Source organism: Monodon monoceros, unplaced genomic scaffold (assembly GCF_005190385.1).
Source record: "Monodon monoceros isolate NGI ecotype Baffin Bay Population unplaced genomic scaffold, NGI_Narwhal_1 Super_Scaffold_14, whole genome shotgun sequence".
NCBI classification, from domain to species: Eukaryota; Metazoa; Chordata; class Mammalia; order Artiodactyla; family Monodontidae; genus Monodon; species Monodon monoceros.
In genome coordinates this window covers 65,399,388-65,421,973 of record NW_021703770.1, presented here as the reverse complement: position 1 = coordinate 65,421,973, position 22,586 = coordinate 65,399,388, and the positions used below count along the sequence as shown (strand labels likewise).

Sequence of the window (22,586 nt, the reverse complement as noted above, 5' to 3'; positions counted from 1 at the left end):
TGCCATCTTGCAGCAGATTTTCTGAGAACTTTGTGTGGGTTTGTTAGGGAAGTAAAAATTGGGTCAGAATAGTTTCACACTCTACTACAACATGCCTTGCGTTTTTTTTTTTTTTATAGCCTCAATTTAGGCAAATCATATTCATGTATCATTGCTAATTTTCAAAACAATGACACAAGACGACTTTGGCTAAAAAGGAATAACATATTCTAACCTACTCTTGTTTTTCCCTAATCTATCACTTCAACATTATAACAAAGGACTCAAAACTGATCTGTAAATATCATTCCTATTTTGCCAGGAAGATGGTCACCATATTTTGTGTCGAAAAAGTGTATTAAACCTGAATTTTTTTTCAAAAATCAAAGAATGTTTTTAAATGGACACAGGATGTTCCATTTTTATTTAGTGACACGATTATCAGACTTATGACTGAAAGGGAACTGAGAGTGCCATAAAATATACTGAATGACAGAATCAGGATTCAAAAATTATTTCAATGCACCAAAATTACCGGAAAATCTGACATGATTATATAGCACGGCTGTAACATTTGTTATAAATGTAAATCCTGGCACTTGGGCTCAAAAATAACAATTATATAAGGAAGGATGACGTGGCTACAGTTAAATAGCAACCTTTGGGGAATGACCAAATAAATTTTGGTGAGCACAAACTCAGTGTTAAGTGACCTGCCAAGCAAGTTAACGTCGTAGACAGCCTTTTAATGCCGAAACGAACTCAGACAAGACTCCACCTCTTCTAATCACAGTCCAAGCCTCTCCTGGCATCTGGAACCTTCTTTGCTCCTAGGTAGTGCTCATTGAAAGGAGCCCACACAACCCAGACCAGTTCTGAAAATTTGAAGATTCCTAAACGCTTTAAAAATCTGATGACAGTTACCGACTTCCTGTGCAGAAAAATGCATATATATATATATATATATATATATATATTTATATTCCCTTTCCAGATGTTCACAGATTCCTTAGAAGATCTAAGAGCGACAGTTACCCATGGATCCCTGATTGGGAACTCCTGATAGAGAACATAGCCAGAGCAACCAGAATCAGCAGTGCTCTGGAACTGAGGTTCATCTTGACTCTCATATTGAAAGGTCTGCTTGGCTCGTACCTGCTGAAACCCAAGACTGAGGTGGGCGGCTCAGAGCAGGAGTTGGTGACTTTCACCAGATTATGCTGGTTTTCTACCATCACAAAACCATGCAGTGCAGTAAGTTCAATCCTCTCAGCAAATATCAGTCAACCGTCTGAAATCCTTCCTTACATGAATAGACATGCAGCTAAATCATGTTTTTCCGTTTTACGTAATAGTTGTAATAATATTAGCTAAGATTTATTAAGCACTCACCACATGCCAGCCGCCATGCCAAGCCGGTGTGAACGTTCTCAGCAGAGCCTCACAACAGTCCTGCACGCTGTGGACCACTGTTCTCCCCGGTTCAGGTGAGGACACTGGAGCAGGAGAAGGTGGGTGACTTAGCAGTGCTCACGTCCACACCACCTGTCTGCTCCTAACCTCAGCACCATGCTGCGTCGCCTCCTGGGGTGATGAACAGAGCCATCTATCCTCCTTCAGGAAGCAGTGGTGGGTATCCCTTAACTGTGTTCTGGTTTCCAGGTTGCATTCACCTGCAAAGACAGAGCAGAGCACTCTTTTACTCACAGGGTTAGAGGCTTTGTTGAGTTGCCACCCTTTTAAGCTTTCAATCTTAATTTTCATTTTGCATCTTCCTTAAGGTTTGTGAAAGAAGGACCCTCACCTTTTGTCTCCTTGTTTTTATCTGCTACAGGACCTGTCCTCTTCCAGCAACCTTGAGTTATGAACCTTTGATATTTGGGCTTATATTCTAAACACGTGACTCTTCAGAGTTGTCTTTTTGTTGTTGTTATTCAGTATCATGGCCCTGACCTGAACCCAACACTTTTCATAAACGGGTATGAACAAATCTGGGAGTACTTCCTAGCTCCGCTCCAGAGATTGAGTTAATACAGCTCACCCTGTTGAATACCAGCTTCCACGGGAACTTTAGGTTGTATAATCTCTTTTTCTTGTAGGGATTCAGTGATGGAAGGCAAGACGTAAACTAGAGATGCACGTGTCTGGCCCTTCTCTGCCATGTCCCTGTAACTATTTTCTGATGTGCAAGCTTGCGCTTGACAATGTCCTCCCCCTCCCACTTCTCCCACCACCTCCCTTTTCTCTTATGTCCCTAGGACTTCAGATCCCACGAGTTACCCTCTTTTTCCTCTCTGAATTTCTGGACCAGAGAATGCTGGCTATCCATTAGAGAGCTCCATTTTGTGCTCATTGGACCAAAGAAAGCAGATAAATTATTACGAGTCATTGTAAGTTAACAGAATATAAAATATTCAGATCATACAGTATGGTCTCCTCTGACGTGAGTCTTGTGCCATGGAACTCTGAGTTTGTTTTAAAGAATATGAGAACCCTCAACTTAAACAGCAGCAGGAAGGAAGGGAGGAGATGCCCCCCCCCCAGCCCCTATCTCACTAGAAGCGCATTTCCAGCACACTTGCCCACAATTCGGGTTCCTGCATGATTGTGCCTCACAAATAATCTCACTGCACATCAGGCTGGGAAATGAACACTGGCAGAGTCCAGCTAAATTCTCTTAAACTGGCCCCTGGCGGGAGCAAAACATCCCCCAATGCATTTGTTATATATCAGGGTCATATTTCTAAAGATTGTCCTCAGTATGCATTAACAAAAAATCTCCTAATAAACATATCTGATAAATCACGATGATGGCCTCCATATTTCTTTGTTTAATTCTCAGTTTCCTTCTAAGACCTTCTTGAAGTTTGGTTGTAACGGATCATTACATCCATAATGTGCTCAACGTTGGAGTGAATTTTGAACAGTTTTTAGGCTGCATACTGTTTTCTTCCAGATAATTTACTGGATTAAAATTAGCAGTGTGAAAAGCTGTAGAGAAATCTAAATGCCTGCCAAATCAAAGAAATAATCACATTTTTATGAATATTTAATATCATAGTCATGGCAAATAAGGCAAGTAATTAGTACTTACCATAAATTTGCAAAGTATTATTTTATGTAAATGTTACATTCTACTAGTCTGATATGAATTATTCATTGTATAACCAGACACTGACACAAACCAGTAAACATTTAAATCTATGTGCTATTAGTTTACCTACCTTCGAAGATTTTGTGTAGAATATGTATATATATTTTTTCTGTGAATCCATGTTTTCCCTCTTGCCCCCCAAAGGGACAAAAGACAATGAGAAGAATGTCATTTAAAGCCATCTATGATGTATTCAATAGTAAAGAAACCTAAGATGCAAATGTGAAATATGTTGTCTCCTCATGTGTACCAATGGAGAGCCCCCATCTCTGCCTCTGCCTCCCCACCCATCATGTGGATTTTTTAAATGAAGAGCAGCTATGAGTGATGTTACGAAAACGAACGTGGAGAAAAATAATTGTGTGCTACAAACTGTACAGTTAGGACTTAACTCTATCCAAAAGAGAGTCTGGTCTTTGTCCTTAGCTGCTGAGAGGTGATTTCCAGGCTCCTGGAAGGTCATGCCTAACAGCAATGTCATTGTTTGCCTGGGGCTTTGGCCACCAGACAGTCTAACACTTTGATATGTCTTAAGCGACGTGGCATCAGCTGCTCTCTGGAGGAACTGGAGACTAAAGGTATCAACCCATCTCTGGAAGGGCTGGAGACTGAAGGACAGCTATATGGGCAATTTGTGATGGAGCCCCAGTAAAAACTCTGGACCCCTAGGCTCAGGTGAGCTTCCCTAGCAGGAAATGCTCTGTGTGTGTTGTCACATGCGGATGCCAGCAGCTGGAATGCTGTCCACATCTCCATGGGGAGAGGACAACAGGAAGCTGGGCATTTGGACCCCTCACGGACTCTGCCCTGTGCATCTCTTCCCCTGATGATAGTAATCCGTACCCTTGCCCTGTTATAAACCGTAACAGTGAGTGTAACAGATTTCAGGAAGTTCTTTGAGTCCTTCTAGCACATTTGAAACTGAGGATGGTTTGGGGAACCCCCCCGAAATTTGCACTTGGCATCAGAAGTGAGGACAGTACTGTGTGAAGCCCCCTCTAACCTCGCAGTTGGTTAAATTTTGCATAAACAGACAATGCAAGGAGACACTGGATTCTGTACGTAAGAACTGAAACAGAACAGCATCTCCGTTGGGGGTGGCCCTCTAAGCCCATCACCAGGCTGCTGTGACAGGGTTTTTCCTTCCCATCATCTTTTTCCTGAGAGTCCCACTGCCTCTGCCCTAACTTTGAGAGGCCAGTTGAGCTCTGATCTGATCCCAGAGGTGCAATATCGGAGAGGACCAAACCATAGGAGTCTCCCAAGCAGCGACTCTCTTAAAAGTCATGGTGCTTCCAGAACCTTCACCATTCTCTGCACAGCTCGCTTCCTGCCCTCCTTCCAGTCTGCTCAAACATCACCTTCCCATTAAGGCCTCCTTAATGTTCTTACTGGAAATTAAACCACTTCCCCCTACCCCAGCTTCTCTATCTCCCCTTCCTGCTTTATTTTTCTTCACAGCACATACCTCTAACACACTATGTATGTTACTAATTTGTCTTATTTTCTGTCTCCACCCATGATAATGTAAGCTACCATTAAGGCAGGGATTTCGTCTCGTTTTGTTCACTGTTAATCCCAGTGCCTGGAAGAGTGACTGGGCATAGTGGGTGCTCAACAAATACTTGCTGAACAAATGAAGGATAAAGCATTCTATGCAGGAAATGCTTACGGGAGACAGTGTGTCCACAGGAGGTCTGGGGAGTTGGTCCTAAATGTGACACACTTTTCACTTGGATTACATTTAACATAACAGTAAAAGGGCATAGTCTGCTAGAGATTTTTTTAATTCACCCTGGTCGTAAGATTCATAAGATACTGGAGAGAAAAAGAAGTTTACATTTTTCGGTGTCAGAGCAGAAAGGGGGTAAATCCCACCACTATCAGGAAAGCCTGTCTTAGACTAATTTAAGGTCGTTCTCATTTCAGGAAACTCCTAAGAAGTCACAGTAGCTCTAGAGCAAAGGTGCTCAAAATGACGAAAGGGATGAGTGGAAGGGAAAGGGTGTTCGTAAAACCTGGAAAACATCTTAAATCCTGTGTGGGAGGTGGGGAAAGGCAGAGTAGTTGGCTTAGTTCTCTCTGAAGGCAAAAGCCACAGGATTCAGCATCCCCACATCTGCTCCATATTCACGTTGCCCGAAGTCTTCCACCCACATGTCCTTTGGAAATATATAAAAATCTCTTGGTTGATTGTTTCACTGGGATTCCTGAAACTCACACAACCAGCCAGCAAGATTCTTAACACTGCTGGTAAAGAATCACTGCAAAACAGGGACTTCCTTGGCAGTCCAGTGGTTAAGACTCCACGCTTCCACTGCAGGGGGCACAGGTTCAATCCCTGGTCAGGGAAAGAAGATCCCACATGGGGCCAAAAAAAAAAAAAAAAAAGACTCATCGAAAAAGATATAACCTGAACTAAACACGTGTCTTCCAGGAGGGGACACAGGCTAAGTCAAAGCCATTACACTCATGGGACTGTGATGAAACAGGAGAGTCACTAATGTGTACTGGGTATTGGTCCACTTGTTTTCCATGTGGTCAGTTTCAGACTTGGCCTTTCCCTTTATTTAGGGAGCTACTACCCGGCCCATCCTGGCTCTATAAATATCCATATGAGAAAAGAAGTCTTTGAATTTCAAGAAAATAGCAATCAGACCAGTGAGGGAGTAGCAATGACAAATGGCCCTTAACACTATTCACTGAAAGAAATGTACTAAATGGAAGTCTCTTAAAGGTTGATGAAAGTGACAAAGAAAGTTTATAGAAGACCCTTTAGCACCATTCTTATATTGAATAAAACTTGCTTCTTTGGCAGGGGAGAGAGAAAAATGGGAAGGGGATGTTCAAAGTTTCAGTTCTGCAAAATAAGTTCTGGAGTTCTACACAGCATGGAGCGTATAGCTAACAATAGTTCACTGTATACTAAAAATTTGCTAAGAGTAGACCTTATGTTGAGTTTTCTTACTACTACTACTACTACTAATAATAATAAAAGGAGCTGGAGGAAACTTTGGGAGGTGATATATCTATGGCACTGATGGTGGCAATGGTTTCACAGATGCATGCTTATCCCCAAACCCATCAAGTTGTATACATTTAATATGCACAGCTTCCTACATGTCAATCATACCTCAATAAAGTGCTTTTAAAAAAAACTTCCCAAGGGACTTCCCTGGTGGCACAGTGGTTAAGAATCCGCCTGCCAGTGCAGGAGACTCGGGTTCAAGCCCTAGTCCGGGAAGATCCCACATGCCACGGAGCAACTAAGCCCGTGCACCACAACTACTGAGCCCATGCGCCTAGAGCCTGTGCTCTGCAACAAGAGAAGCCACTGCAATGAGAAGCCCGCGCACCTCAACGAAGAGTAGCCCCAACTAGAGATAGCCCACGCGCAGCAAAGAAGACCCAAAGCAGCCAAAAATAAATAAATAAATAATTTTTTTTTTTTTTAAACTTGCCAAATGGGTGCGACCACTATGGAAAACAGTATGGAGTTTCCTCAAAAAGTTAAAAACAGACCTACTATGTGATCCAGCAATCTCACTTCTGGGTATTTATCTGAAGAAAATGGAAACACTAATTCAAAGAGCTACATGCACCCCCATGTTCATTGCAGCATTATTTACAATAGCCAAAACATGGAAACCTGTCCACTGAAGGATGAATAAAGGAAATATGGTATAGATACAGTGAAATATTATTCAGCCATAAAAAAGAATGAAATCTTGCCATTTGTGACAACATGGATAGACCTTGAGTGCACTGTGCTGAGTAAAGCAAGTCAGACAGAGAAAGACAAATATCATATGATCGCACTTATATGTGGAATCCAAAACAAAGAGCAAAACAAAACCAAAAACAAGCTCACAGATACAGAGAACAGATTGGTTGTTGCCAGAAGTCGGAGTGGCATGTAAGCAAAATGGGTGAAGGTAGTCAAACGATATAAATTTCCAGTTATAAAATAAATAAGTCATGCAGATATAACGTACAGCTAGTGACCATAGTTAATAATATTGGATTGCATATTTGAAAGTTGCTAAAAGAGTAGATCTTAAAAGTTCTCACCACACACACAAAATGTTATAACGATATATGGTGATGGATGTAAACTAGACTTATTGTGGGGATCATTTCACAATATATACAAAGACTGAATCATTACACTGTATACCTGAAACTAGCATGCTATATGTCAATTATACCTCAACAAAAACAACAACAAAAACCTTTCCCTTTGCCCTGATACAACCATGCTCACAGAAACACCATTTCAGCAGGCAATATTATTCAAAATAAATAAATGAAATGAAGTGGCTGAACTAAGTGAAGTCAAGGGATTGAGATAGTGTATAAAACTCTAGAAAGCCCTGTTTTACAGGAAATTTCTTTTCAAAATTCCAATCACTCAATTCAATCTTTCTAAGAAAATCAACTATGAAATTAGATTTCCTGGATTAAAATCTAAACTTCATCACATAAAATCTATATGACCTTGAGTTGTTGAAACTTCATCAAATTAGAATAACAACGTCACCTCACATATGACTGTTGTGAGGGTCCAACGGCCAATCTCCATAAAGCACGTAACATAATGTCTGGGACAGTATGAGTGGTCCAGTAAGTGCTAGCTGTTTAGTTATTATTTTTGTTGTTAATCTCACTCTTCCATTTTGAATACCATTCCACTTTGCTGATGAAAAAGATACTGTCTAGTCAGAAACAAGCAATAGAACTTTTCTACTTTGGGGAGATTTTGTTTCCCCTGTGAGCTCTCCATGCAAATGCACATGTAATTAATTAAAGAGGAAGCAGAAGAGAAACTTTAAATTTTATGTTGTTCAGTGGAGGATGCATAGATATTCACATAACCATATGAATATAATGCCTCGATTTTTAAACTCAAACACTGATTTAATGTAACCAGATGTTAAATAAACCACTTCGACTTTAATTTCAGCAGAGGCTCCAAGACAATCAATATCACATTTCAAAGTGAGATGCAAGGCCACCAGTCAGAACGTGCACAGGACTTGCTTACGAACTGGGATTTAATGCTTTGCCGACTCCCCATCATCAGCCTAGAAGAGATTAGTACTCAAAAAAAGAGTGGGATTTGTGGAGAGCTTTTGTGTGCTGTGAGTGGCAGCCCTCCCCAAGATTAAGGGACTGGGGTACAAGTCAATGCATGCCACTGCCCTCAAGTCTAAGGAAGGGACTTCAGTGGGATCCCTCTGAGAGCTTGACATGCAGCCTCTAGAGCTGGGGGACATCGTGGACTGGTGTCTGACTCTGAGACTTCCAAAGGGAGGAAGATGACGGCCAAGAAATACAAAAAAGAGGGGAGATATGTATACGTATGGCTGATTCACTTTGCCGCACAGTAGAAACTAACACAACATTGTAAAGCAACTATACTCCAATAACAATGAATTTAAAAAGAAGAAAGAAAGAAGGATGATGGCCAGCTACTCTGACATGGAAGTAAAGATGGCTATCAAGGCCGGCACGTGCTCCCAGGATGAAGGACTCCTGAGCGTCTTCATGTGAGAAAAACAGCACAGGAGCAACTCAGGACCTACCTGGCTAGGTGAGGTGACCCTTACAGCGTGGGAACTGCTGCGTTCCCAGGCTGAGAACCACATCTGAGACGAGCCAGTGGAGACACACGAGCGGCGAGAAAACACCTTCTTGTGTGAGTGTGAGTGTGTGTGTGTGTGTACACGCCGTACAAGAGAAAAGTCGTTCCACAAATCAGCCAAGTCCGAGGAACACCCATGCCAACGGCAAGACCTTCCTGCCTCTCTTTCCTCCCCCCACGCCATCTCGAACTCCGGCGCTGCACAAGCACATCTCTGTATGGGGCACGGAAGGAAAGAGCACCACTGCCACCCCAGGGGCACCCCACCAGCCTGCAAGGCTCGAGCTAAAGGAACAGCTGGCTATCAAATGAAAACAGGGGTTTTACTCATTAGCCTAGCGTGACATATTACTTACTAAACTGACACAGATTTATTACTAAAGATAATCAGAGGATCTTTCATTTTCTGGAAGTAACCAGAAAGTCAATAAGCTAGCCCTAAGGAGGGCAGGGAAAAAGCAAGCATTTGGGGCGATGAATGAAGGTATTTTCAGAGCACGTCTCATGAGTCCCACGTGCTCGACGATTAAGTTATTAGGCAGCATCCTTCCCAAGCTCACCAAGTCGGTTCTGCCATATGCTTTCCACACTTGATAAGGCCGCATGACACCAGGGGTGGCACCATCTGAGGGGGGCTGGGAACACGGGGACTGCTGGGAACTCCCAATTCTACCTATACTAGCCTCAACCCCCTGACACCTCCAGGCCATCCTGGGGGAAGGGGAGGAAGCCACAGTGATGTCTCAATGCCCACAGCTCCTAGCAAGCCCCCTTTTTCCAGCCCACACCCGACTGTGTAGCCAAGAGCTGAGCAGAGAAAGTGATGACAGGAGTGACTATTGCCGGTTTCAAGTTGAGTGGCCTGACAATATCGAAAAATGCCCCCCAAGCAACTCCACTGAACCATTTTCCTTCCCATCACCAATATTTTTTACAATAAACAGAGGGCCCCACTCTGAGAGATTCCCCTACGGTTGTGATGGCCAGAGAAGCAGTCATTTCAGGTAATACCCGGGGTCTCCCCACACCCAGCTTAGCCCAGCCCAGGCTTGTTTCTAGCAATGAGAGAGGGGATGTTGTTAAATTTAGACCTGACTCGGAAAAGTGTTATTTCTAAACCTAGAATAAAACTTGAAACATTTGGAATTTGTGTTTCACTTGGCTCTGGAGAAGATGAGTTTGAAGCTGCTGCAGACTCTGTGATCTTTTTCCCTGAGGAGTCTGAGGCTGGGTAGGCAAACTTTTGTGTCATGCTGGTAGAGCGCGGAGGCCACGAGGTTTTGAAACACATGGACTAGAAAGACTGCATCTCTCAGCACTGCTTCGGTTCGTGGTAACCATTTCCAGCTCTCCTATGTGCGCTGAGACACTGTTAGGTGAGTTGGTTCATCGCCCTGGGAGCAATTACCCTTCATAGCCAGTAATTCTTCCTTACGATGCTGAAACCAAAAGTTCCATTTTTTGACTCTGTCAGGTTCACCACAGGAATGGCTCTGATTCTTTTATCTGCCCTAAAATGACACACACAGACATGCAGACACTCATACACACAGAAAAAGTCCACACGTGGGAGGAGGCATCTGACAAGCACGATGAGCAGGAGAGAGCTGGGGAGCTGAGCCACGTGCTCCGTGGGACTCTTCTTGGCTGAAAGGGTTGGGTCTGTGCTTGCAGGCCACATGCCATAAATGAGGAAGTCCGCCACAGCTTTGACAGGTAAGATACAGTAAGTACAGATCAGAAGTCAACCCACAAAACCACGCTTTTGACAACACACTGTGACGCTCGGTGGGAACCATAAAAGTTGCCAGTTGGCCCAGCAACAAGGAGAAGCACATCCAGGAAGCTTAGCTTCCTCTCTCCCGCAGTAAGGGGACAACCCCTTTTGATTTCAGGTTGGCACGCAGAAATGATGAGAAAGGGAGACAATGATTGCTTACGATCAAAAGACTGTGAGGAAAGAAAATTAAACGGTGGAAGTCACTCAGTGCATCGCGCTCCTTCCGGAAGCTCGTCAGTACACAGTGAATGTCAAAGACAGGGTCCAGGACCAGAGAATATGAGAGGAGGAGACAGGAGTCTGCCCACACAGACAAAAAGATGGGGCTCGTGGAAATGTTTGCCTTTCATTTATTTTGAGCAAACATTTTCTTCCACATAGCAGACTCATCCTGATCAGCAATTTCCACCTGGTGTTCTTCAAACCAGATAGAAGTGTAAATTATTTAAATACATGATCTTCCATTAGCTGTTGAGCTTAAGTGCCTCAAAAAAAAATATATTTTTTTAAGTGCCTTCCAGGATTCTAGAGAGCATCTGCACTAAGATAGATAAACATATTTTCAAGACACAACTCCAATGACAGCAATTTTTAGATTTTAAAGTACAGTCAGCATTAGCATCTATAAGTAATTATGACTTCTGCAAAAGACTGTTTACACTGTAAAAGTAAAATCAGAACTAATGAGCTAATTAAGGTTTTTTTTCCCCTCTGCACGACATTATTTCATAAAATCCAAACGTGTTCATCATGGCACACTGAAGCACTACCATGACCCATCTTAAATTGTTTCCCTCGTTCAAGATTCAGATTTTTTTTTTAAATTTGTTTTTAAGTAAAAATTTGAAGATAGGTTTTGAGTTTAATCAGTTTCTTAGGGGAAATGTTAGCACTCATGATAACACAATAACCACTGTATTTATGTGTGTGGGCAGTGTGTGACAAAAATAATTCATAAGAGCGAAGACATCACAGTTAACCTCCAAAACTGTAATTACTCACTTGATCATGGAATTATAAAGGGAAAATGTTACAGTTAAATATTCAAGATTCAGAAAATTTCAGAAATTGAAAAGATTGTAGAGATCACTTGATCTTGTTAAAATACAGATTATGTATTTGAAATCACTCCTCTTTTATTCACTCTGTCAATATTGTTCTTTATCCCATAAGTTTGTTTTTGTTTTTTTTTGCGGTATGCGGGCCCCTCACTGTTGGTGGCCTCTCCCGTTGCGGAGCACAGGCTCCGGACGCGCAGGCTCAGCGGCCATGGCTCACGGGCCCAGCCGCTCCGCGGCATGTGGGATCTTCCCGGACCGGGGCACGAACCCATGTCCCCTGCATCGGCAGGTGGACTCTCAACCACTGTGCCACCACGGAAGCCCCCATAAGTTCTTTTACATGGTTTTTATTCCCTATTTGACTTTTCTGCCTTCTCTTTGCTCCTCCCACTAGAGGTGGAAACCACGCCCTTGGAGATCTAATCATCTCCTTTCCCATCACCACCATCCTCCTCTGTCACAGAATCAGACCATCTCGGAGTGGACAGGGGCCATGGAGGGTTCCCACTCCATCACCCCATCTGAGGTTTCTGTTTTAAACAAAATGAATTTACTGCACCTAGCTCTTCAGAACCCCTGCGTTTGGGTCAAGTTAATTCCTGCTATTGATGGGACTAATTCTAAAATACACTTTCTTTACATTGTTGAGGTTTGAAAGGCGTCTAAATAACTTACTTCTTTGCCCCAACCAAGTTGAGAATTGACACACAGAGCCAGGAAGACAAAATTAAAATATCACCTTTGTTCCTGATAAAGCTGTTGGAGAATCTGTCTCAGACAGGAGGGCTTGTTAACTATGCAGGACAGAATGAAAATTACGCACTGTGTCAAAGGAAGTATGGGAGTGCTGTAATCACAGGCCCCCTTTTCCCGGCCCCCAACACTGGGTGGACCAGTCCTGCTAAGTTTACTACAAATCGAATAACAGACAGGTACACACATTCTCTGCAGGTCGGGAAATTGAGACCCAGGTTGAGAAATGAGCAAACTCTATTCCTTCTTCTCAGACTCACCTATTAAACCGCTGTTACTCTTCTCATTCCTCCCCCCTCCAGTAAGAGTGAGTCCAGGATTCAGAGAGAGGCAAGGAGTGTTAGGATGTCAAGTCACAGGCAACAAGAGGAGTGGGGACAAGCATTTCCCCTGAACATGTACTTTTATGAGGACAATGCAACATTAAATTTGCCAAGTCTCTCCTTACATATAAATACATTCTCTGGAATTGGCATAAACGAAGCTACCCTGCTTGCCATTAGTTATCAAGTCTCCAAATGATTTACACTAACTAGCACAAATTTATCATACACGGCATCATGCTAACATTTTTGAGGGATACAAAGTATAAGATACTGTATATGCCCTCAGGATGTTTAAAAATCTAGTTGGGGCTGGGCTTCCCTGGTGGCGCAGTGGTTGAGAGTCCGCCTGCCGATGCAGGAGACATGGGTTCATGCCCCGGTCCGGGAAGATCCCACATGCCACGGAGCGGCTGGGCCCCTGAGCCATGGCCGCTGGGCCTGCGCGTCCGGAGCCTGTGCTCCGCAACGGGAGAGGCCACAACAGTGAGAGGCCCGTGTACTGCAAAAAAAAAAAAAAAAATCTAGTTGGGGGCAATTCCCCGGTGGTCCAGTGGTAAAGAATCCGCCTTCCAATGCAGGGGACGCGGGTTCAATCTCTGGTCGGGGAACTAAGATCCCACATGCCACGGGGCAACTAAGCCCACGCGCCACAACTACTGAGCTCGTGCACCTCAACTAGAGAGGCCGCGGGCCACAAACTACAGAGTCCACGTGCTCTGGAGCCCACACGCCACAACTAAAGAGAAGTCCACGCACCACAATTAAGATCCCGCATGCTGCAACTAAGACGTGACGCAGACAAATAAATAAATAAAAATATTTTTTTAAAAATCTAGCTGGGGACATTAGACTTGAACAAGTAAAATTAAACAAGTATTTTAATAGCAACTCAAGACAATACTATGAAAGGTGTCATAGATCAGCACACAATTAACTTCCACCTTAACTGAAGTAAAAGAAGGATCCAGAAGAGGAAAAAATCTTGATAGGTTGGGGTGATGGAACAATGTCTTACTGAGGAAGTGTAGCCTAGATCTTCAAACACAGATGAGGCTTTGGATAAAGAAGAGGGAAAAGGGAATAATACAAAAGTTCTGGAAGAAGCCAGAGGACAAATCATAGCCCACAGGGCAAGTGTTTTACAAAGGAAAGCTTGGAAGGCAATATAGGAAATCGACAACAGAATGCCAGAGTTCTAATCTGCGAAGCAAGGTATGCCACCTCCCTGAGTCTCAGGGATCCCGACCATAAAATGGATATTTCACAGTTACCACCTCAATTATTTTATGAGGATTAAGTAAGATAATATATGTAAAGCAACAAGAACATAGCAAGCACCCAATAAATGTTTATTATTGTTTTTATTATCATCACTACATTTATTACCAGCTAAACTCCCAATGATTTCTGGAGCATTTGCTGATAAAATTTATTTAATATAGAATTGATTTGGCCTCTCCTGCTGTAGTAACCTGTTCAGACTTCCCTACATATCAGTCTTTAAAAAAAACACTTTTTATTATAAAAAATGTCAAACATTTACAAAAGAAATAGCATAACAAACTCTGTATGTACCCACCACCCAGATTCAACAATTATCAACTCAAGGCCAATCTCATAGTTTCATCTAAACTCTACCCAGACTATTTAAAAGCTCTCAAACCTCATCATTCCATTCTTAATTTTTCAGTATGCATTCCTTTTAAAACACATAACCACAATATCACTATCACATCTAAAAATATGATTAGATATCCAAACAGTGGTCGTTTCCCCAAATGGTTCTTTTACAAAAATTTTTTTAGTTTATTTGAGAAAGATTCCAAATAAAATCCACACAATGAAATTACTTGACATGTATCTTAAGACTTTTTAATCCATAGGTTTCATCTCCATCTCTCTCCCTTTTTGGGGGAAGTGGGAGTGTTCCTTGAAACCTTTTTTTTTTTTTCTTTTTTGGCCGTGCCATGCGGCATGTGGGATCTTAGTTCCCTGAACAGGGATCGAACCCAGGACCCCTGCATTGGGAGCACAGAGTCTTAACCATTGGGCCTCCAGGGAAGTCCCTTCTTGAAACTTATATGTTGAAGCCATGTAGTTTGTCCTATAGAGATTCCCACTGCTTGGGTTTCACTGTTACATTCTTGTGATGTTATTTCACATATTTCTCCATCCCCTATATTTCCTATAAATTGATAGGGATTAATGCTTCCTCAGATTCTAGTTCCATTTTTTACATAAGCTGTCCTTACCTGGAGTGTATTCTTCTATCAGGGGACACTAGCATCCTGATGCTTTTCTGTTAGCAGTAATTTGTGATCATTATGAAGATACATTATTTCCTTAGTTCCAAAATGGTAACTTTCTAATGTTTTTTATCTTCATTCCTTTTTCTTTTCCTAGCTTGAATATCTCAGTAAACTTCCTCCCCTCATCAATTATCTGATTATTCTGAGGTCTGACATATATAAGAGCAAAAAGATAAATGCTTGATTTTCAAAATAAGGAGTTGGTTCCCTAGCATTCTCCATAGGTGATCATTGAGGGTATTTTTGGTTTTGATTCATTATTAAATCATAGTTGAAATGTTTCAGTCCATAATAGTTATTATTCATATTGATGACTAAGTGGTCTAACTGTTTGCATTGGGGGCTTCCTCAAGTCGACCCTTGAATCCTTTGGACACATCCCGAGTAATCTTTGGTATCTGTGCTCTGCACTGTGATGAGATGTTACAGGTTCATCATGAACACTTCCTGCCCTAGACCTGCCATTTTCCCAAAGAATCCTGGTTCCTTTGCGAAGGAAATGGTGCTGACATACCAGGACCTCCGTATTAAGTTTGCTGATTACTACTTTATTTCCAGGCCTTTTCAGTGAACAGAGCTAGAAACATGTTAGTAGTATTTTGTTGTTGTTCTAAGGTAAGATGTATCATGAATTCAAATTTATATTTCTGATTTAAATGTAGGACTATATGTTTTATAACTTAACCTCATGCTACATCTTTTGTCCTTTCTCCCATCCCCAAATCCTGTTTCCCAATAATATAAACAGAACTACTCACTTTATTCACACAATACACATTCAACAGTCTGAAAATAAAAATTCCAACACCACCACCTATGATATGATCACTGCAAACAGTTCAAGATTTGTTTTTACAATTCTATTTTCTTTAGGGCATATTCCACTAGGGAAATAAGGTCAAAGTATGTTTTAATGTTACTTGAAATAGTTTCTTTCTATATGGTTGGCCACAAATTCAATGTTCTGGTAATTCATTTATTTCATTTTGCTTTTAATTTCTAGAATTTTTCATTTAACTTTGTTTTATAATTATGTGAATATTTACATGATTCCCAAATCAAATCTATAAAATAGTGTCTATTCAGAGAAACACTGTTTCTACTCTTGTCCCCTATACTACATATAAACACACATACACTTTTATAACCTCTGTTGTGGATTGAATTGTGTCCCCAAAAGAGATATGTTAAATTCTACTTTCAGGTACCTGTGAATGTGACCTTATTTGGACATAGGGTCTTTGCAGATGTAATCAATTTAAAATGAGATTATACTGGATTAGGATGGATTCTAATCCAGTCTCCCTATCTCTTTAAAGAGAAAGGAGAAGGAGTGTAGTATCACAGTCTTTCCCCTTCTATTTACCTCATCTTCTTTCCTGGCAAATGAATATCCTTCTCATTTTCATGGCCTAATTTAAATAAGTTCCTAGATGATAGGAATTGTGATGCTAAACCTGCTTTATATTGTATAATACTCTGTATGATGTATTGCTGGTGCTGAATAATTGTTAAATAATAATAGTAATAAATGTTACGTACTACCAGCAAAAAAAAAAGAGAGAGAAAGGAGAGGGAGATTTGGACACAGAGACATAAACACACACAAGGGAAGACGGACATGTGAATATGGAAGAGGAAACTGGAGTGAAAGAGCCACAAACCAAGAACACCAAGGATGGCCAGCAAGCACCAGAAGGGGTAAGCCTTCTTCCTGAGAGCCTCCAGAGGGAGTATGGACACACTAACACCTTGATTTGGATTTCTAGCCTCAAGAACTGTAAACTATTGTTTAAAGCCACCCCATTTGTGGTACTGTGTATGGTAGACCTACGTATCCTCACTCCCTACACCCTTGGATGAGTGGTACCATATTAAACACATTTTTCTCCATCTTACTTTTTTTACCTAAACTATATACCCTGAAGACTCTTCATAGTAGTATTTAAAGATATTCCTCCTGCCTCTTTACAGCTGCACAGCACTCCAGTTGTGCATACAGCTTCATTTATTCAACTAGTTCTCTACTGATCAAAATGTGGAACTTTTCTAACCTTTTGCTATTACCAATAGTACTACTAATAGACTTCAGAATGACTTCTTTATATTTTTGCTATAAATTTTTGTGGTAAGTTCCTAGAAGTGAGATTGCTGGTTATAGACAATATTGCTGAATATTACCAAATTCCTCTCCTAAAGGTTTTCCCATTTTACATTCACACCAGCCATGTGTGAGATTGCCAATTTCTCGGTGGACTCAACAACAAAGTATGTTATAAAACTTCGGGGTTTTTGCCAATCTGATAGGTGAGAAATGGTTTCACTTATTATGAGTAAGAATATCACTCTTCTACAAGTAAGCAAAATGGAACACACATATATTAATAGATGCTTTCTCCTCTGTCTTCTCTTCTTAGTCAAGCTATAAGATACCAATGTAGCTCATATTTCTCTCTTTTCTTTTTTGAATGTTCAATATTAAACACATTTCAGATCAAAAAATCTCCTGTATGATATTAATTTTAAAATTCAAAGATGTCATCCCACCTCATCAAAACTATATTACACTAAATTCAACAAATGTTAATTTAGCACTTATTAAGCACCAGGCACTGTATAAGGTCCTAAGAAGTATTCAAGAAGGAAATAGACAAGGAGCCTCTCTTTTAAAACCCTACCACCTAGAAAAAAATATAGAAAATTATGAATAACTCTATAAAGCTCTGTATAACTATATAAGGCTATATAAATAATACTAATATAAGCATGTATGCACGCACACACATACAAACATAGAGACACATGATAAAACAGAGCATTGTTAAAAGAGTTGAAAAAGGATTCACTGAAGGAGCAACTGGTTAAGAGGATTATATCAAAACTTTGTTTTCAAGACACGTTGCTTTGAGGTAATAAACTACTTTATAAGCATAAATATTTCTAGAAATAGCAAAACACTTGGCTATATAATCATTCACAGCTTAGTAAAAATTAGCCCACCCAAACATTTTCCCTTTTACAATCACCTGAGATCTGCTGTCTTTCTAGATGAGAAATCTCCCTAGAAATAAAAGGCCTGGATACGGTGTGAAATGAGAGCACGTGACAAGCAGAAAATAACAGGAGAATATGAGGTGAACTAGAAAGGCTGTATAATATCATGGGATGCGTTGTTAAGAGCTGAGGCTCCAGAGTCATAATGGACTGGATTTGAATCTCAACTGTGCAACTAACTAACTCCATAACTCTGTGCAAGTTTCTGAAGCAGTCTGAGGCTTAGTTTTCTCATACGTAAATGATGATAAAAATAATAATATATATATTCCAAAGGATATGTGGCTGTATTAATTTTTTTTTAGGAATATAAATGCTAGCTCTAATTTCTACTTCTAGGTAGGATAAAATAGTTTGTGGCAGTCAGTGTTCTCACTGAGAACAACTAAAATGGCTTGACAGGAAAAGAAAAACTCTGGAGAGTGAGAAACCACAGAAAGTAAGCCGATGTTATGCAGCTACTTCCCCCCACCCCCTCTGAACGCATTTGCTGATTATGATGGCGAGGTGGTGAATGAAGGATGTAAGATGTGCCTAAGTAGAGGCTGGGGGGACAGAGAAACCAGTAAATATTTTGGCAGTCTTGGGGTTCAGAGACAAAATTAGAAACATGAGGGCTATGTTCCTGGTGAGAAAGAAAGGAAAACAGAGCCTGCCATACAGCCAATTTCCCCTGAGATACAGGTTGACTCCTGAAACTGTATGAAGCCAAGAGTTAAACAGAAAGACTCAGAGAAAAGCAGAGTTTTGGACAGCCGAGCTACATTACAAAGCAAAGATCAGATTCAGGAACTAGCAGAGCTAAGGACTCTGGCGTATACACCAGGTTCTCAGTTGGAAATTCCAGAGTTCTGTGTGATAAAAGTGATGCAAACTAGCAAAACCACAACCCAGTCTTCAAGGTGACTAGCCTTCAATCTGCCTGTCCAGTAAAAAAGGAAGAACCCTCTCTGCTGGAAGATGATATTACCTAGAGTATAAATTATTTTCATATCAGTGTCTAGCATGCAAAAAAAAAAAAATTTTGGCTAAATGCCATGAGAAAACCATATGACCAAAAACGTTCTTAACACAGAAAATAGATGGTAGAAACAGACGCATGGTTGATTCAGACTGAGTTAGACAAAGACTTTTAAATGACTGTGATGAGGAGGGACCGTCAAGAGGGCCGAGGAGTAAGACGCAGAGATCACCTTCCTCCCAACAAATACGTCAAAAATACGTCTACATGTGGAACAACTCCTACAGAACACCTACTGAATGCTGGCAGAACATTTCAGACTTCCGAAAAGGCAGGAAATTACTCTTTTGGGTAAGGCAAAAGAAAAAAGAAGGAGGGAGGGAGCTGTGAAGGAGGAAAAGTGTCCACACACTGGGAAGCCCCTTCACTGGCGGAGATGGCGGTGGGGGGTGGGGTGGCAGGGGGGAAGTTTCGGAGTCACGGAGGAGAGCGCAGCAACAGGAGCACAGAGGGCAAAGTGGAGAGATTCCCTCATGGAGGATCAGTGCCAACCAGCACTCACCAGCCCGAGAGGCTTGTCTGCTCACCCACTCTGGCGGGCGGGGGCTGGGAGCTGAGGCTCGGGCTTCGGAGGTCAGACCCCAGGGAGAGGACTGGGGTTGGCTGCGTGAACACAGCCTGAAGGGGGCTAGTGCACCACAGCTAGCCGGGAGGGAGTCCAGAAAAATATCTGGACCTGCCTAACAGGCAAGAGAACATTGTTTCGGGGTGCACAAGGAGAGGGGATTCAGAGCACCACCTAAACGAGCTCCACAGACGGGCGCAAGCCACAGCTATCAGCGCGGACCCCAGAGACGGGCATGAGATGCTAAGGCTGCTGCTGCCGCCACCAAGAAGCCTGTGTGCGAGCACAGGTCACTATCCACACCCCCTTCCGGGGAGCCTGTGCAGCCCGCCACTGCCAGGGTCCCGGGATCCAGGGACAACTTCCCCGGGAGAACGCACAGCGCACCTCAGGCTGGTGCAACGTCACGCCGGCCTCTGCCGCCGCAGGCCCGCCCCGCACTCCGTGCCCCTCCCTCCCCCCCGGCCTGAGTGAGCCAGAGCCCCCGAATCAGCCGCTCCTTTAACCCCCTCTTGTCTGAGCGACACCCTCCGGCAACCTACATGCAGAGGCGAGGACAAATCCAAAGCTGAACCTTGGAAGCTGTGAGAACAAAGAACAGAAAGGGAAATCTCTCCCAGCAGCCTCAGGAGCAGCGGATTAAATCTCCACAATCAACTTGATGTGTCCTGCATCTGTGGAATACCTGAATAGGCAACGAATCATCCCAAACTGAGGTGGACTTTGCGATCAACTGTAGACTTCGGGTTTGTTTCTGCATCTGATTTGTTTCTGCTTTTATGTTTATCTTAGTTTAGATTTAGAGCATATTATCACTGCTGGATTTGTTTATTGATTTAGTTACTCTCTTCCTTTTTTTTTTATACATATATTCTTTTTCCTTTTTCTCTTACTCTGCGTGTGTATGAGTATGCTTCTTTCTGTGATTTTGTCTGTATAGCTTTGCCTTTACCATTTGTCCTAGGGTCCTGTCTGTTCATTTTTTGTTTTTTTGTTTTCTCTTACTATAGTTTTTAGCGCTTGTTATCATTGGTGGATATGTGTTTTGGTTTGGTTGCTCTCTTCTTTCTTTCTTTCTTTTCTATTACTTCTTTATTTTTAATAATATTTTTTATTTTAATAACTTTATATTTTTCTTTCTTTCCTTTTTCTCTCCCTTTTCTTCTGAGCCATGTGGCTGACAGGGTCTTGGTGCTCCGGCCGGGTGTCAGGCCTGAGCCTCTGAGGTGGGAGAGCCAAGTTCAGGACACTGGTCCACCAGAGACGTCCCAGCCCCCTGTAATATCAAAGGCAAAAGCTCTCTCAGAGATCTCCAACTCAACGCTATGACCAGCAAGCTACACTGCTGGACACCCTACGCCAAACAACTAGCAAGACAGGAATACAACCCCACCCATTAGCAGAGAGGCTGCCTAAAATCATAATAAGGTCAGAGACACCCCAAAAGACAACACCAGACATGGTCCTGCCACCAGAAAGACAAGAGCAAGCCTCATCCAGCAGAGCACAGGCACCAGTCCCCTCCACCACGAAGCCTACACAACACACTGAACCAACCTTACCCACTGGGGGCAGACACCAAAAACAACAGGAATTACAAACCTGCAGCCTACGAAAAGGAGACCCCAAACACAGTAAGTTAAGCAAAATGAGAAGACAGAGAAATACGCAGAAGATGAAGAAGGAAGGTAAAAACTCACGAGACCAAACAAATGAAAAGGAAATAGGCAGTCTACCTGAAAACGAATTCAGAGTAATGATAGCAAAGATGATCCAAATCTTGGAAAAAGAATGGAGAAAATACAAGAAAACATTTAACACGGAACTAAAAGAACTAAACAGCAAACAAACAATGATGAACAACACAATAAATGAAATTTAAAATTCTCTAGAAGGAATCAATAGCAGAAAAACTGAGGCAGAAGAATGGATAAGTGACCTGGAGGATAAAATAGTGGAAATAACTACTGCAGAGCACAATAAAGAAAAAATAATGACAAAAATTAAGGACAGTCTCAGAGACCTCTGGGACAACATTAAATGCACTAACATTCAAATTATAGGCGTCCCAGAAGAAGAAGAGAAAAAAAAGGGACTGAGGAAATATATGAAGAGATTATAGTTGAAAACTTCCCTAACATGGGAAAGGAAACAGTCAATTAAATCCAGGAAGCACAGAGAGTCTCATACAGGATAAATCCAAGGAGAAGCACACTAAGACACATATTATTCAAACTATCAAAAATTAAATACAAATAAAAAATATTAAAAGCAGCAAGGGAAAAGCAACAAATAACATACAAGGGAATCCCCAAAAGGTTAACAGCTGATCTTTCAGCAGAAACTCTGCAAGCCAGAAGGGAGTGGCAGGACATACTTAAAGTGATGAAGGAGAAAAATCTACAACCAAGATTACTCTACCCAGCAAGGATCTCATTCAGATTTGACGGAGAAATTAAAACCTTCATAGAAAAACAAAAGCTAAGAGAATTCAGCACCACCAAACCAGCTTTACAAAAAATGCTAAAGGAACTTCTCTAGGCAGGAAACACAAGAGAAGGAAAAGACCTACAAAAACAAACCCAAAACAATTAAGAAAATGGCAATAGGAACATACATATCGATAATTACCTTAAATGTAAATGGATTAAATGGTCCAACCAAAAGACATACACTGGCTGAATGGATATAAAAGCAAGACCCATATATATGCTGTCCATAAGAGACCCACTTCAGACCTAGGGACACATACAGACTGAAAGTGAGGGGATGGAAAAAGATATTCCATGCAAATGGAAATGAAAAGAAAGGTGGAGAAGAAATTCTCATCTCAGATAAAATAGACTTTAAAATAAAGACTACTACAAGAGACAAAGAAGGATACTACATAATGATCAAGGGATCAATCCAAGAAGATATAACAATTGTAAATATTTATGG

At 41.7% G+C, this 22,586-nt stretch overlaps 1 protein-coding gene across 1 annotated transcript in view; it reads right to left on the bottom strand.

The window, feature by feature from the left end:
• LOC114895550 (25-hydroxycholesterol 7-alpha-hydroxylase) overlaps positions 1-22,586 on the bottom strand; it is a 647,364-nt gene that overhangs the window by 568,525 nt on the left and 56,253 nt on the right. The window contains exon 2 of the mRNA XM_029223055.1: positions 1,372-1,652. Within this exon, the coding sequence (XP_029078888.1) occupies positions 1,372-1,388 (17 nt within the window). The 5' untranslated portion in view covers positions 1,389-1,652. The remainder of the gene's footprint in view (positions 1-1,371; positions 1,653-22,586) is intronic.